Source organism: Gavia stellata, chromosome 8, assembly GCF_030936135.1.
Source record: "Gavia stellata isolate bGavSte3 chromosome 8, bGavSte3.hap2, whole genome shotgun sequence".
Lineage (NCBI taxonomy): Eukaryota > Metazoa > Chordata > Aves > Gaviiformes > Gaviidae > Gavia > Gavia stellata.
The window spans coordinates 21,611,074-21,627,953 of NC_082601.1; the positions used below are offsets into that span (position 1 = coordinate 21,611,074).

The 16,880-nt window shown below is 36.0% G+C and overlaps 1 protein-coding gene across 1 annotated transcript in view; it reads right to left on the bottom strand.

Annotated features, from left to right (window-relative positions):
* Positions 1–14,543, bottom strand: part of TTC21B (tetratricopeptide repeat domain 21B) — a 40,434-nt gene extending 25,891 nt beyond the window's left edge. The window contains 13 exon segments of the mRNA XM_059820539.1: positions 604–761; positions 1,267–1,396; positions 3,280–3,480; positions 3,964–4,061; positions 5,094–5,286; positions 5,887–5,985; positions 7,529–7,613; positions 8,004–8,161; positions 9,043–9,165; positions 11,398–11,564; positions 12,881–12,991; positions 14,051–14,180; positions 14,424–14,543. Coding sequence (XP_059676522.1) covers positions 604–761; positions 1,267–1,396; positions 3,280–3,480; positions 3,964–4,061; positions 5,094–5,286; positions 5,887–5,985; positions 7,529–7,613; positions 8,004–8,161; positions 9,043–9,165; positions 11,398–11,564; positions 12,881–12,991; positions 14,051–14,180; positions 14,424–14,543 — 1,773 coding nt within the window.
* Between the last annotated feature and the right edge of the window lie 2,337 nt (positions 14,544–16,880).

Sequence of the window (16,880 nt, forward strand, 5' to 3'; positions counted from 1 at the left end):
CACTGCAAAACAGTGAGTTTTCTAATACAGGGCTTAATTTACCGAATTTGCTCCTGAAGGGACAGAAAAGATGGACAAAGATGTGACATTAATGGAAGAGAACACAGCATATGGTACTCAACACTTAAGAGTCCTTAAAGCAGCAGCATGAATTGTCAAGAGGTAACTACAGACCCCTTCTGATCCCCTCATGCACCTGCGCATATCTTCATCAGCAATTGTACATCTGTGCAAGAAGTCCAGAAACAATACTGGATCACTATTCAAGTCTTTCTACGTTGGCTTTTAAAGACTCTTGCAAGGTTAGTCTGGAATTGCAAATTCCTTTTATATAACGTGTTTTTAATATTTATGTAACCATTTGAGAAGAAGCTACCATTTCTTTCTTTTGTATTTCAAAACAATTTCAGTATTTTGTAATAAGGTATTAGTTTTGTCCTTACGGTCATTTCTTTGATACATATTCAGATACTATGTTCATATAAACATTTAACTTGTAGGGGAAGAGTCATAAAAAGTTCAGTTTAAAAACTACTATATACGAAAATGTACAACTCAGATGACTGACTGAATAAAATGGTTTCATTCTTTTGTCTAACTCACCTCAAAATTGTAGCTCAGACAAAGTTCCAAGGATTGAGAACATAGTTTAGTATTGTTTTGAGCCAAATACACCTGGGCCATCAGTAAGTGTGCATCTGCGTAAGAAGGATTCCTTTCAAGACAGTAATGTAGATTACTATGGGCTGCTTCAATATCCCCTAGGAAGTTAAAAAAGGGAAAGTGAAATAGTAGTTGATAGGAAATACAGAAGTTAAATACAGAGCATTGATTAATTATTCACCAATTTTATAATTTGGGTTTTTTTAAGTAAACATGAGCATTTAGTGAATAAACTCATATACAAAGTATTATGTGGCTATGAAATGAAATCAAAACCGCAGAATCATTAAGGTTGGAAAAGACCTGTAAGATCATCAAGTCCAACCATCAACCCAACCAGGTCAAAGGTAAGATAGTTTCCCACTGTTCCATCTGTAAAACACTCAATATAAGATTAAAAAATACCATATTTACGTGTCTGTACAATTAAGATACGCTCATAGAAATTACAGAAAAAGGCAGCGCAAATGTTCTTCACTTAGCTGTAATGCAGTGTTCTGCAGTGAAAGGAAAATATTCATTATGATTTAAAAGTATGAAATTATTTTTTTTATGTTAAAGAAACTAAAGAGGTGGATAGCTAACCATTCATATAACTATTACCTGACAAGTATTTCACTTTTGCAATTAAAAAGACAGCTTGTTGAAGACCAGGCACAGTTTTTACCACAGTTTCGAGAACAGAAGCACAGTGCTTGAGAAGTGGTGAAGGAGACTGCCCAGGACTTGCAGGCTAGGAGTAACAAAACAAAAAAAACTAACAACAAAAAAACCAAACCAAAACAAAAAAAAACCAAAAAACACCACTTCATTTGGCAGGTTTGTGACTTAGATTTCAAGTCTGAGCTTCACTTTAAACTCAAATGAGGAATAGCAAAGCACTGTTATTTTCTTCAGCCCAAAAAGCTAAAAGCTGTCATTGTGAAGAAATATAAAAGCATGTTTTAAATTTAAGGGGGCAACTTCTTGATATCAGCAGGAACACAACAACAGCCTCAGGGACTTCAAGGATGATAAAACACTTCAGACCTGACATAAGCTGAAGAGTCAGTCCACACACATTTGGCGACATACTCGAATATAATGTTTGGTGACATTACCATGCCAATTTATCCAACACAATGGTAAAACAAACTAAATTTCAAGGGAGCTGAAGTTGGAATAAATGACCAGAAGGATGAGAAGGAAAGGTTCTGGTCCTGTCCTTCCTACCCTCATTCCACGCCACAGAACATATCCAAACTTCTAGCAACAAACTGAAAATAGCAGCTGAGATAAAGCTACTTTCGTGTAAACTGCTAGTACAACGTACAATATTTTAGTTGCTCATTATCAGAAATATTGTTCTTTTTCCTCTATTACTTTAGCTAGTTGCTAACTCTTATTAAAAAAAAGGAAATGGCAACCTGAAGATCCTTCTGTTCACAGCTAACATTTCCACAGGACCCAGGCCCTGGGGAAGCAGCAATCCTCCACTATCAAACTGGAAGCTTCCACCACCTGGCTAAATCCCTCACTTTCTAATACCACAAACCCCTCCTTGCAATAAAGAGATAATTAAATTTCCAGAAAAGCCCATCTTTTCTTTTACAAATCTTTTTACGGACAACAGTTCAGGAAAGACAGTTTTCATTCCAAATTAAAAACCATCATCACAATTAAGCACTTCTAGAATATACCCCAGGGAAATCTTCAGACAAGACACTGCCTCATAGAATGACACTTATTTATCTCCATCTGTGACATGAAAGTGTCATTTCTGCTAATGTTTTAGACTTTCAAACATTACCATTTCATGATACATGGTAGAATGGATCATAACAATAGAAAGCTACTTCTTTGCCTGTTAGATTTTAAAACTGTACATAAACAAATACTTATGGGAAGGGTCTATAATTAGACTAGAAATCTGCTAATGACAGGGTAGTAAAAGTTGGCTACCAGCTATTTCAGATGAATAATCTATTTAAGGAAGACACTTTTTAAAGAAACTTTAAATGTGTTCCTTCTGCTTTAGAGATGTCAGGTCCCCATTCAATTTATTAAGTTCTACATGCCTTTGTTGCCAAAACCAGCACAAACAAATTCAGTTACAGAGAATTAGCCATGTAAGTGAGATTTTTCTTTGGAATTAGTAATAATAATATAAAAGAGTAATATTCCACTGATTTTTACCAACACAGAAAAAGAAACTGAAACGAAGAAAGAACATACGGATACTGAAAAGATATTCTGAGCTGACAAAAATATTTCAAGAATAGGATTGTCACTGTGAACATCCTAGCTTCATATTGAGATAGCTCTATTCACTGTATTGTTACAGTTTCCTGATCAAGACAGATACTAAAAAAGTACAAATACACACACAGTGCATTAAGCAAATATTCCAAGTTTCCTCAGGTGTCATTACTGCAACTTGCTCACTTCACAAAAGATGTATTTTCATAGTTATTTTGATTCAATAGTGGTATAATATCTTAAAACACACTTTTACTTCAAATAAATTCACATTAAGAGGAAAAATTTTCTAAATTTTTGCTTCAGGATTAACTGATCTCAAAATGAAATCCAAGGATAATTACCATTTTCAGACAGACATGATCTACAGCTGCTTACCTGTGCTGGGCAAATATTAAGATATTCCCTAATGATTTCTAGCAAGAAATCAGGGTTTAGTTTTTCAAAATATTCCACACCAAGAGGAAAACCATGCAAAGATGAAAAGTGAGTATCCAGAACATCATTCAATAAGGCCATAACTTCTTCTTGACTCTTATGTTTTTTCATAGCTAGGACTGCACGCAAGAAAGATAATTCCTACAGAAGAAAAAAGAAATAAAACATTTTCCATATTCCAGATACATTCATCTATTACACATACAATACTACATAATTATTAACGTTAGCCATTTCTTCTTTATATTTAGGGATACTGCAAGACATCTAGTATGTTCACTGTAAATGACACTGATGATTATTATATCAATGCATTCCTTTAATTTGTGCAAGAAGCTCTAAATTTGAGCACAAAATCCTGAAAATAATTAATATCCCTGCATTCCTGACATTATAAACTTATCTTCAGAGGTAAAGCACTGCAGGAAGGCAATGACGGTTTTGCTCTGCGAGCAAACAGCCTTGTGTTGCAAAGTTAGGCAACACATTAACTGAAATTTAGATTCAATGGTGCTTCATTAAGTATGCTCTGCTCAAGCGACTGAAATACAGAACATGAAGTAGCTAGTAGACCACAATTCAGGTTGTAATCAAAGTATTTTAATGAAGGAAGATGTCTCCTACCCCAGATTTCCCAATGGACTGCTGAATTTCATTAAGAAACTCTAACTGCTGCTCTGCATCTTCTAATTGCCCTTGTATTAGCTGACAACGGATAATTCCTGTAACATATTCAAACATTTTATTGCAGATTCATCTTTCTAGTCAAGCACATGCTTTGTTTTCCAGAATTAACTTTTTCTTTCGTCAACCTCTTCATAAAGTGGTGATACGAGAAGAAAGAATAGATTAAGACTTATGGTAATGCAGATTTTGTGTACCTAGAAATACCTAGGATGGATGATGCACAATTGATACATTAATATATGCAATGCTATAAAGCAGTTTCATGAAAGATCTCATCCCTTATATTACAAAGTTTAAAACAGTAAATCTTCAACTGGTTCTACACTAAGTAGAAACACCTTAAAGTTTGGCTTCTAAATTCAGAACAAGTACAAGAAGCAAAATGAAATTAAACAAGACAAAAGCCAACCACCAGCCCCCCCCCCGCCCCCCCAAACCACTCCTACCCTCTAAATTTTTTGTACTGTTTGAAGTTTCAGATTAGAAGGCAATGGCATAGTCAAGTAGAAAAAATGCAGGGGAAAATCAGTGATGCAAGTATGCCATATTTACTCTCCATTTTCTTGACAGCAATTGGACTTTTGATAAAGTATTTTATTTTTTTTCCAAAGAACATACATGTACATCAAAAGTATCAAATATTTTGACCTGATTTATGTTTTTAAATCCAATTTAGACACATATGTAGCCATGGACAGTTTGTTCTATCAACTGCCATTGAATTTTTTTATTTCTGTAGTGCCTAAGAGTTCTCTAGTTCTTAAGCACTGCAGAAATAAAATAAAATGAAAAAATACAGCCACATCTCTGTCCTTACCATTAGTTTGAGAGTTCTAATTTAAAAGAGAAAAGTTTCACTTTTGAAAAGAAAGACCAAAAGACATATCCAGTGAGGAGAAACTGTTGCTGCAAGGAAGACAGCATAACATGAATCAGGAAGTACTGCCCAATGCTCCTGTTCTAATAGTTTTAGATTTTCCTAGTAGCAGTTGTAGAAAAACTTGATCAAAAAAGCATCGTCTGTGTCTTAAGACCAGTAAAAACCAAAATAAAGTGTAAGACCTTACCAGTTAGTGCAGAAACACTTGTCTCATCAAGTGTCATAGCAGTCTTGTACCATTTTAAAGCTTCTTTCACTTTCCCTTGTAAAATCATTTGGTAGCCAAGTTCAGTAGCAAATTCTGCATTGTCAGATGCCAAATCAGATGCTCTTTCAACTAAGGTTTGTGTATGTTGAAGGATGAGTTGGTTCCGGCCACACTAATGGTAAGAATAATCTTTAAACTTTGAGCTTTTCTTATTTTGCAGATTCACTTAGAAAAACACAATGAATATTGCTGTAGTAGTTGAGATAACAATATCTCATATAAGACTAATTTAACCTGTAGTAATTCCATAAAAATTGTGACATTAAAGTGTGCTGGATTCAGACATAAATATACGATACTATACAATAAGGAATAGTTGAGAGTTGCTTTGAATGCTTGCTTAAAATGATTCTGATAAATACAAAGATTAAAGAAATCTTCTGTTTCAAGGTTATGTGATTAACCTTGTCATTTTCCTACATGAAGGATATAGTTGGTGGACATTTGAGTGTCTTTTCCTTGGAAACCAGTTTCTCATTTACAAGCAAGCAGTAAAAACATTTGCGGAATGAGATAGCGTAAATATTGTAATTCATACCAAATGTAAAACTTTAGAAACATAGTTACCAAAGGCTACACAAGGTAATCTGTTTCAATTGCCTGCAATCTTCTACATTTTAGTAGACATGTAACATCTGTCTACCAGAAAATAAAACAAAAACGAGGATATATAGATAGTTGTATGCTGCATAAGAAAAAAAAGCATACTCACTGTTCTACTGAAAGCTAAAGCCATTTTACAGAAGAGCTGCGAATTATGTGGTTCTAACCTGTCCAGAGCTTTAATTAGGTCTCCCAGTCTTGCTGAAGCCTTGGAGAAAAAGGAGTAACATAAGTAATAGAAAGAATGAACAGATTAGAACAATTGAACAATTTTCACTAAAAACTAGTCACATATTTTACTATGCAATAATAACTTGAAATTTAAACTCATAAGTTTTCAGGTCTGGGAGTTAGATTTATTTTGGAATTCCTAGAAAAATATTTTGGAATAGTAAAGTGACAGTAAAGTAGATCATGTGTCCTCTATACATGCTCTAAAAAAAGTGAAAGACTTAAATTCAATCTAGTGTAACAGAAGAGTCCCATTAAGCAAGATAGACTGAGGAATCCCCGATCTGTGAATCTTGCTCAGGCTTCAGTGTGATACAGACACACATGCTCAAAACCAAAGCACTTCCAGACGCTCAGACTTTTAATAACACAGACAATTCTGGGGTTACAATAACGTACATGGGGTTTTTTAATATTTTTTAGGTGTAGACACCTGAATCACGTTTAAATTTCATCAGGTTTTTTAATTTTTTCCTAGATATGGGTCTTAGTCACATCTGACATTTTACCCCAGAATCTTTTGTTTACCACCCTACCATGTCCAGCAAGTTTCAATTCAATAAAGCCATCCAGGAATGAAGTCTGCAATTGTTAGTGTTTCTCCATACTTCCTATGATTGTACATAAGTAAGACTTAAATTTGATTATAACACTCTAATGACTAAACAGCTCTTTGCAGTAACTAAAAATGCGTTAAAAAACCTAAAATACCTTTTCCTCTAGAACTTGAAAAAATGTACAAAACACTGAAAACACTACTTTTTTGCTAAATTTCCACTGAAATTATACCAGCATTTTTGCATAATGAGAAAAAGATATTTAAAAATATTTAATGTTTTTTCTTGACAATTTAGATAATTTATTTTAAAATTTCCTGAAAAATGGCACAAGCACCATACGTACAAAATTCATGCATATATCCCTATGCGGAAAAGGATCTTGGGAGTAGAAGGAAAAGTTAAAGAAAATTCTTAAAGATTAAAAAAACAAACCAAAACACAGTAATTGTCAAAATAAGGTGAACAAAGCTCAGGTTATACAACCTAACATTGCAGACTTGTTAAGGGACTATGACCCCCTTCCAAAAAATTTATCACTACAAGACCTCATTATTTCCCTTATTTCAATTATTAAAATACTTAAAATTAATGGAAGTCTTGCAATAACTTATGAATTTGTAACAAAGCATTTAAACAATGAAAGATTGCTTTGATGATTCAAATCAGCATGATTCAATTAACTGTCCAGAGGAGACTTCTGTTTGTCTTGATTCCTGTTCTCTGGAAAGATGGAGGTAAAAAATTATGTTTCCCTAGGCATTCAGAAAACACCCCAACAATAAGCTAGAGCAGCCATTTGAGTCAGAATAGGTGAATATACCTCTTCCTGCAGATAAGTAGTGTAGCACAGGACCAGACGAAGCATATACCAGACGAAGCCATAAAGAAGATACTGCATGTGGGATCTAGTACTTACGAAGGCTGTGTTATGCTCAACAGTCTGCTACTAGAAAGACTCACCTCAGATATATTTCCTTCCCTGCACAGATAATGCAGGGCCTCCATTCTTATGGCTTCTAAATTGAGGGCATCTTTCTGCAATAGTCTAAAGCCAAACAAAAGGTGAATGCAAAGAAACCAGAACAAAACCTTTGTTCAATCATCTATTCTATCCCAAAAAGCGAATAAAATAATTTCTATTGCAGAGTCACAGCTCTCAATTGAAAGCACAGCTTTGTTACTTCATGCCCATCTCAAAAAAGGTCCTCTTCCATCCAAAAATATGGATTCATGTATTGATGTAGTATCCTCACAGAATTGCACGGCTGGGTTCTAATAAAATTTAATTTATTTTAAATTTATAATTATTTTTTAAATTATTTAACTAATTCAAATTCATTAAAAATGAATGGAAATCCATCTACTTTTGTTTCAGTGTTCTTACGGTGTAACAATGGCAAGAACACAATTAGTGGTGTGCGACTTCATACTCAACCTATGTGCCGTTTCAACTGCCTGCTCCCAGTCTTGCAAGGCTAGTTGTAGCTTCATTTTCTTTATGAAAGCAGGAATGAAGTTTGGAAAGTTTGCAATTATCTGGTTCACAGTTTCCAGAGCTCCTGAATAATTCTGTCGGACCTCAAAATACTGTGCCTAATGGAAGGAAGAGAAGTCACATCAAAAGCCTGTACACTCACATAGGTGAGAAGATTCAGAAGGTCCTTCATACAGAAACCAGGATAAAGGGCCAGTGAGCGAAAAATCTTTAAGTAATAGTTTTACTTCAGCATCAACCACAACTAGAGATACTGTAACAATCAAATAGCAAAAGATGACACGTAAAACCTGGTGCGTGGTAAGCACTCTATAACAAAGGTAATTGTAGTTCAGCATTTACAAGTTACTAGTCAGTTACAAGCAAGAAAAAGACAGAGAGATGTAGCTGAAAAGAAAAATTGTCCTACTAGGTTTCAAGTAACTTTGTATAAAGCATCTCACAATTTTAGGATATTGAACACAACCCACAGATTAAACATTTTTTTAAGCGCTGAGATAGGTACCATCTAAAAACCCACACTCGGTAGGTCACTGTTGTTGTTGCCAGAATAAACGATTTTTTAATTGTAAAGCAGTTTACAGGGTACTCCAAATACAAAACTACTTCAGAAGTATCAAGTATCACAGTTTTAAATGAAATTGAGTAGAAATCAATTTAGGGCTTAAATCCTCTACTACTACTCCTCTGCTACTTAAAATGAGCTGTGAAACAGAAGTGTCAGTATATTTTTACTGTGCTAGTAATCAATTTGTGTGATAACTGTTCTATATTCCTTAAATAATGTCATAAATCAATTCAAATTTCATTTCTGCCAAAACCTATTCTTTTCCTCTGAACAAAAGGAGTACGACTGAGCTATATTTCTACTCCTTGGACAAGCTCACTTATCATAGACAATGCTTCTCAGCATCTCTCTAATCACTCTGCAAGACTAATATGACATTTAGGAAGCATTAAAATCATGAAGTAAACTTACTTTACCAAGCAGAGCAAAAACATCATTGCCTTCCTGCAGTGCTTCATCAAAATATTTCACAGCTTTTTTAATGTGAGTTTCTTTCCCACAGGTGAGATCAAGCCATGCTTTCAAAATCAGCCCCTGTAAACAAAATATAAAATGGAATTCTTCATCAACTATGTAGTAAAAAAAAAGTATATTAGATACAGTAATAAGTAGAAATAACCTAAAAATAAAATAGGACTTAAAATATCTATTTAAAATATATTTTTGAAATTGTAACCAGTCTACACTATACCCTAAAATATTAGTAATTCATTCCAGCATTAAATTAATAAAATAGTTGATTTACTTACAGGATTAAAAAACCTAAACTAGTGTAATATGCTCAGCAGACAACACAAAACCTCACAGAAGTGATCCCATAAGACAGCAAGAATTTCATGCAAACATTTCTGCAGAATATTTTCTTAAGATTTTGTTTATGTGAGACACTGAGAAACATATGGGGTGCTGAAAATGGAGAGAAATTTGTTTGTTTTCTTCCACTGTCTGATTAAAAAGGAAAACCTGTGTGCTTAGGGCAAAGATCTGATATTTCCCAAATGCCCAACAGTATGATAGTACTTAGAACTTTTAAAAGGTGGAATGTGTCTTTTCATTGAAGGAATTATTGCTTGTAATTAATGAATTTTATTTCTCTTACGTGTTCCAGACATTTAATTATAGCCTAAGTAAATCAAACCTATTTTGAAGTGCTGGATTACTTAACCAAATTATAATTGCCATCAAAACAAAAATTTAAACTATAAAATACCACTAGCTCTTTTGTAACATGAAAATAAAGAAGTGCATCATGTATTTAAAACTCAAAGGTTAATAGAAAAGCCATTATTTTGCAATTGCTAACAATCAGGGTCATGATTTTGTTATGCAATAGAAACTGGCTGAAATTCATATACTCAAGCATTTAAAAAAAAATGGGAGGTATTTTACTTCTATATAAAGGAGTACATAAAGTATCTTATCAGAACTAACTGTATATATTAAGCAAATCATATTTCACTAAGTTTAAGCACCTTCCAAAAAATCTGAAGTACACATAACTTTGTATTGTCAAACTAGGAAAAGGGATAAGCATAAGTCAACTTAGAAAAAAGGAAAACTATTTGTTTTCTTTATATTTAAAGGCTAGTGTACATTTTTATGTATCTGCATGTCGCTCTACAAAAAAAACTATTTTAAATCCATTAAATACTTCAGCTGGAAATATTTCCTACTAAGCAACATTCCCAAATAGTGTCTCTTAAAAACAAAAACAAGCAAACAAAACCCAAGTACTATGGTTTCAATAAGCAAAGTCACAAATACTGCTATTTTACCAAAATGGCATATCCTTAGTCTTTTTAGAAATTCATGCATTAATGCTTTGTGATGTCCTTAACTATTTCTTCATTAGTAAAAATTAGCCAGTAATTAAAAATAACGACCAATTTTAATCAGTGATAGTTCAAAAGCTAAGCCATTACTTAAATTCATAATGTAATTTCAGAAATTAATGTTTAGAATAGTTGCAGATCTCTAGCTCACATAATATCACATAAACCATAAAACTGTAGACTACAAATTGAGCGGTGTTCTGAACCACACAGAGGCACAATTCAGAAACAACATCTGTGTTTAATACTTGTTCTCCTATGATACTATTATGCATCCAATTTTAACAGCTCTGCCTTGAAGATGTGTGACTACAAAAAAAAATTTTTTGTTTATCCTCTCCTTGATTTGAAGATGATACCTCCTTTAAAAAAAAAAAAACACAGTAAGTTTTCACAAACCTCTTTAAAGATTAAAGATTCTAGTGAATTTTGATGTCTGTATGTAACTGCAGAAGACATTGCTACATACAACACTTACACAGATTTTAAAATAAATTACATTCATTAACACCCTAGGCAAATTTTGCCTTTAACAACTGCTGAAAATTTAAATCCCCGATCCCCTGGGCATTTTTGAATCTTCAGATTCAAAACAGATGTCTCCCTCTAGTGAGACTATCACGTTTAGTTTTTTGCTAGAAATTATGATGCTCAGTATCAAGTAGCAAAATTGGCATAACTACGTATTATTTCCATTGGTCAACGCAGACCTCTCATTTATTAAGTGAAAATGAATACTTAGTGGACAATAAAATCATTATGGGAATTCTACTCGGCCCTGTCAAATGAATTTATGACATCAAGAAAGAAAGTATTAGAACACAAAACAGTTAAAGGAAACCTCCAAATAACATTGGTGCAATAAGTCTAGCTTCATGGTATACAGGATCCTATTACTATCTTACATAGGAAAAAAAAAAAACAAACAACTTACCTCTTTACCACCACCAGAAACTTTGATCATTCTATCAACATATTCACGGGCTTTGTCCTCACGACCAAGATGCCACAAAAATAAGCCAGCGAAGTACAGAGCCTGCTGTCCTGCTGTTTTACGTTGCTCCTTCATTTTTGCATCCAACTCTAGAATAGCATCTCGATCTGAAAAGGTTTTTTTCAGAGCTTTTGTTGATAGCGTCTCAAAATATTACAAAAGAGCAGCACATAAGCCAAGGGTTTCCAAAGCAAACATTGTTTTCTGTATTATATACTGATAAACACACAGGCAATCCCTCCCAATTAAAAAATATTAATCGGGTACAGACATAAAAGACAGAAGAGGATTCCCATCAACATGGCAATTTGTGCAAGAACCCTGCTATTTGCTAAACCTTAGATTTGTAGCTGAGACTTCTGCCAGATAAATGAAAACTTGAGAACAAGGTTCACATTTATACCAGCATCTGCCAAATAAGTAAAGAGTTAACTGCAGACCAGCCCTGAAGTGCTGAACACAAGATGACTTAGCTCCAGAGTCCCCGGAAAATGTGTGATGTGTTTCTTAACGCTAAAGCTCATTTTCTTACATCCTCATCATTATTGTCAGTTGCTCTCATCAGGTTAACCCCACATAGAAATTTAATTTGGTGTGTGGGACTTTCTGCCAAATATTTTCTTTTACCTAGATTCATTTCTGGTCCTCTTTCAGGAAGTCATTAAAATCAAACGTCTGACTCTTGCTGCCATGACTTTCTCAGAGAGTCTTGAAACGCATGATGATTTTGCTGCCCTACAGTATTAATCCTCAGGGACTCAAATAAGAGTGAAGTCATTAGTCAGAGCTGTCTCACATCATACTGCTTAACAAAATTGTCAGTAACAGTTATAAAGCTGCACAGTCAGGAAGATACCAGGGCAACAGTTTAATGACAACTCAGTTTACCTGATAAACCAACTGCGAGTTTGAGAAAATAATTCTTAGCAAAATAACTCCAGTTTTTAGATTGCAGAAAGGAATACCAACATTCACAAAATTCTTTTCTCCATTTGTAAGGTCAGGGTAACTTGAAAGATAAAAATGCTGTGGCTTTAACAACTTCTTAAATCGCAGTTCTGCTCAAAAGTACCAATATCAGACAAGAGTGAACAACAATCACAAGAAGCTTGATTCAAATTTTTTTCCCATAAAATATTTTTCATCATGGTAGGTAAGTCAGATTCTAATTTTTTTTTTTTTTTTTTTTTTTTTTTTTTTTTTTTAAGTGTTTTATTTTAACTCTGTCTTACTCTTCACAGATTTGTGTTTTGGTATTTTTGGTTCACAATCTTGCTAAGTGTCACTCAATTCAGTACTAGATACTATGTCAAATGCAAAGCTGGGGTATACCTTTTTAAATTAGGCAGAATTAGTCTACAACTCTCCAATCATCACACACAACTGTTTAAAACATGAAGCGGTATTGTCTTAATGAGCATACCTGGATTAGGGCTCTTTTTATGGGCATAAATCAGAGCCATCATTGTACAAAGTGACACCTCCTGTTTGTTTTTAATAGACTCCAGCTGTCGAATACCCTCTTGGATGTCACCTAGTGAAAACAAGCACAGAATAGGCTATAACATTTTTCAAGACAGAGAATATCAGCATCAAAACCTCAGTCTGACTTAAATTTTTCCCTCCATTTTTTCTTCCATGTTTTTGATAACACTTTCTTCACAATTTCCTTCATTATTCACACATCCATTTTCACTTGTTTGTGTAAGTCTTTCAAACAGACACAAGAAAGAAAAAAGCATCTCAATGCAGAGCACTTGAAAGGAGTTATGTGCTAGTTCTGCCAACTGCCATAAAGATGAAAATCATCTTTATTATTTGCTTTATACAGGGCACTAAGCAGCTCTTTTTGCTCCTGTTTCTTTATATAGCCAGGATTTTTGCCTTGTTTGTGTGACTCTTTTGAACATCAATAGAAAAGACAACATCTTGAAAAACAGGAACATATGATTGTAAAAGAAACAAAAAAGTCACAGAGTTTGGGAACAGATACACCATCTCAAAATCTTTTGAATCCTTCCTAGTCCCCTGGCACAGCCCTCCCCCACTTTGGGTTACTTGCTAGTACTCTGTGACATCCTTGAAATACGGATTTAGCTAAATAAATTTCTCAAAACAGTTTAATATGCACAAAGATCCACCCAATAGGTATTAGGTGCCAGTGCTTCCAAGACGGATGGATACAATAAAGTTAGATACAGCTGCACTGACAGAAAGAGATATTAACTGGAACTAGCAAATTTATCTTTGTGATACAATGCAGTGGACATTTGGGCAGGGCTCAAACTCCCTCCAAAGAACCTGTTTACCTAACCCATGTTCACATAACCATTTAAAAAAAAAAAACAACCAACTTATTATTTCTTACTTCAGCACTATGTGGTCTAGATCAGTTTCATTCAAACTGGGGCAGGGGTGATAGATCATGAAACACTGGTAATCGTCTCAACATGGAAAACATTCGGACTCCGTAACATGGCTTTCTTTTTGTGTAGTAGGCTAAAGACTGAATTTCGTGACGCAAGGAAGACCAGCGTTTTGGGAGGACGGCGGAGGGACACGACACAACACCCAGCTCCCTGCCCCGCATTACCTGTCCTCAGGGCGCCGTAAGCCCGATAGAAAAGGAACACCGGATCGCTGCCCAGCCGCCCCAGCGCCTCCTCCGCCGCAGCCCGGACGTGGTGGAAGTAGCCTTCTTGGCAGTAAAAATTGAGCAGGGCCTGCAGGAGAGCGGGCCCCGGTTCACTCGTGCAAACGCTTCACCCGGGGACGGCACGAGACCGCGCCGGCCGCCTCGGACCGGCCCCGCCTGGCTGCTCGCCCTCCTGCTGAGGCGGCGCCGCCGCCGCCCCCTCCCCCTCCCCCGGCTCGCCGCCCTTCCCACTCCGCCGGCCCCAGCCCCTGCGCAGCCCCACGCCCGCGGAGAGGCCCGAGGCAGGAGGGTGTCTGGCGGCAGCGCCCACCTGTTGCACCTCGGCGTCCATCGTTGCTACCTAACGCCGCCGAGGGCGGCCTCCGGAAGGGCGAGTGAGAGCCTGGCAGCACGCTGCCATTGGCTGGCTAGCAGGAGCGCCCACTGCCATTGGCTTGCAGGGAAAGGAGGCGGGAGAGACACGGGAAGAAAAACTTGTGGAAAACGCCGTAACGTGTCTGGCGGCCCATTGGGCTCTCGGGAGATGGGGGCGGGACCGCCCGGACGGGAGGTCCCGTACCATTGGGTGCGAGGAGGGGGGGGAGGGGTTTGAACACGCCCTGGCGGGCGGTGCTGGGTGGGGAGGTGTGGCGCCCCCTGTCGGCGGGGACGGGAGGCCTCCCTCACGAGTGCTGGCGGCAGTTAGTCTGTCACTGCCGGAACGGCGAACGGAAAGCTTTGAGGGTTCGTTTTCGGCTTTTTTTTTTTTTGGACATACGACCAAGTGGCCCACACTCCGTGTGTTTCATAGTGTATCTCAATACTGAGCACTTCAAGTTATATGAAGCTTCTCTGAAGACATAAAATAGCAATAGGGGAATTCCAGTGCCAGGAAGGTGCCAAAGAAGTAATATATAAGGATATTTGTTTTTCTTTGTTGGCCAAGATGATCCTCAAAATTTCCGGTTGCGTTTAAGTGATGCTCTCCTTGCTCTGAAGTAGGATTTCGGCTTCTGTAGCATTGAAAACCTAACATAGGTATGAGAAACGAGTATTTTTTTGTGGCCATGACCTGTGATCTGCAGTGGCAGTGGCATAGTTCTCATTTATCTTAAAAGCTATTTCCTTGAGAAAGGCAAAGTTTAAAAAGCTGCGTATAGAATATTAAAAAATATTATTCGGTTTACTACCTTACTTTTGAAGCAGTCTATTATTCCTATCAGTTTGCAGACAATTTACATACCTTTTAAGGCAACCTTTTAAGAGGTTTTTTTTTCTACGTATTAATCTGAAAATACTTAACTTTCCATTTTGATACTTACAGTTTTCTACCAAAGTTTTAGATTTTTTTTTCATAATGCATTTCAGAACAATTTGAAGGAGAAACATTTTCCTCCCTCAAAAGATCTGTGATGACTTTCAGGGAACATGCTATGAAATTTTATTTCTGCTTTAGCAACTGAGCAGGCGTATGGAATTCAATTGCTCATAAACTGGTTTTATACTAAGTTAAGTTCAGTATTAACCTCTGAGTGTTTTCATTGTAAGTTATAGGGAAATGCAATACAAAATTATGTAAGCATATAAAATGAACATTTTCAGAAACTCACTGAAGCAATTGAGAAGGAATAACCGACAGGTCCACTTTCCAGCTGCATTTGCATTTTTCCATATCAGTATCCACAAATGATAGCTTCTAGAAACGTGGTGCTTCCAGAGAGATTCTTAAAATTTCCTGAGGAAAAGACCAATGGTTATTCACTCCAACACCAATTCACCTTTTTCAGAAATGCACTCATATACAAAATGTTCTGTAGTCTATTTGTGAATAGTAACTAGTAAGAATAAACTAGTTCTCATAATCCAAGTTGGGGAATGTCATGTGTCTAGCACTATTGTCAGTCCTCACTTTCTCTTTGTAAACTCCTGAATGCTCAGTTCTCATTCCTGTAAATGCTCTGAGCCTCCCAGGACACACTCAGGACAGCTCTGGTATTTGATGGTTGAGTACCCCACTGGATGGAGTTGCTGCATGAACTCACGAAGTTGCTCAGGACAGTACTATTGATACATGCAGAATCATCATGCTCAGTGTCTAACATGCATTGAATTAGAAATTCCTAGTTGGTGACTAACAAGCAAGTCCCAAGGATTTGCTTACATGGAAGAACAATATAGCTGGCCGTAAATGTTTTCGGTATCCTCTCATTCTGTGGTTTTAGAAGCATACCTTTTTTATATTAATGTCAGATAATAAAGACAAAAGGAACATACAATAAAAAATGTAATCTTTATTATTTCGGCGCATTAATAATGTTGTTTAGCATCAGTTAGGGTAATAGTAGCATTTTCCTGCATGCAGTTCACTAATACAGTATTAGTCAATAATTTTAATAAAAGTAATCTATATTTAGTTTTCCTGGGTAGGAAACATAAAATGTCCTGATGTGTTGGAGTATATAATTTTGCTACTTCCTCTTTGTGAAAAAGTATTGTGGACCCAAGATAACATTTAGAACTGTTCTGGTGCAGCATGAATAAAAAAAAATCTGTGAGTAAATATGAGAAAAGATTAAGGATTCTGTGAAAGAAAGGTTGTATCTGAAAACTTATGATGCAGGCACTGCTTAGACATTCAATTTGAACTTTAAACCATTTCCCAACTGCAAAAAACCTTAGATTTTTAGAAGAAATTATGAACTTATTTCGCAGAAATTATTGTCATGTTTCAAATATCCATTCTCTTAGTTGTATCTTATTCTCTGGAGTTCTTCTGTGAAAAAGTGCT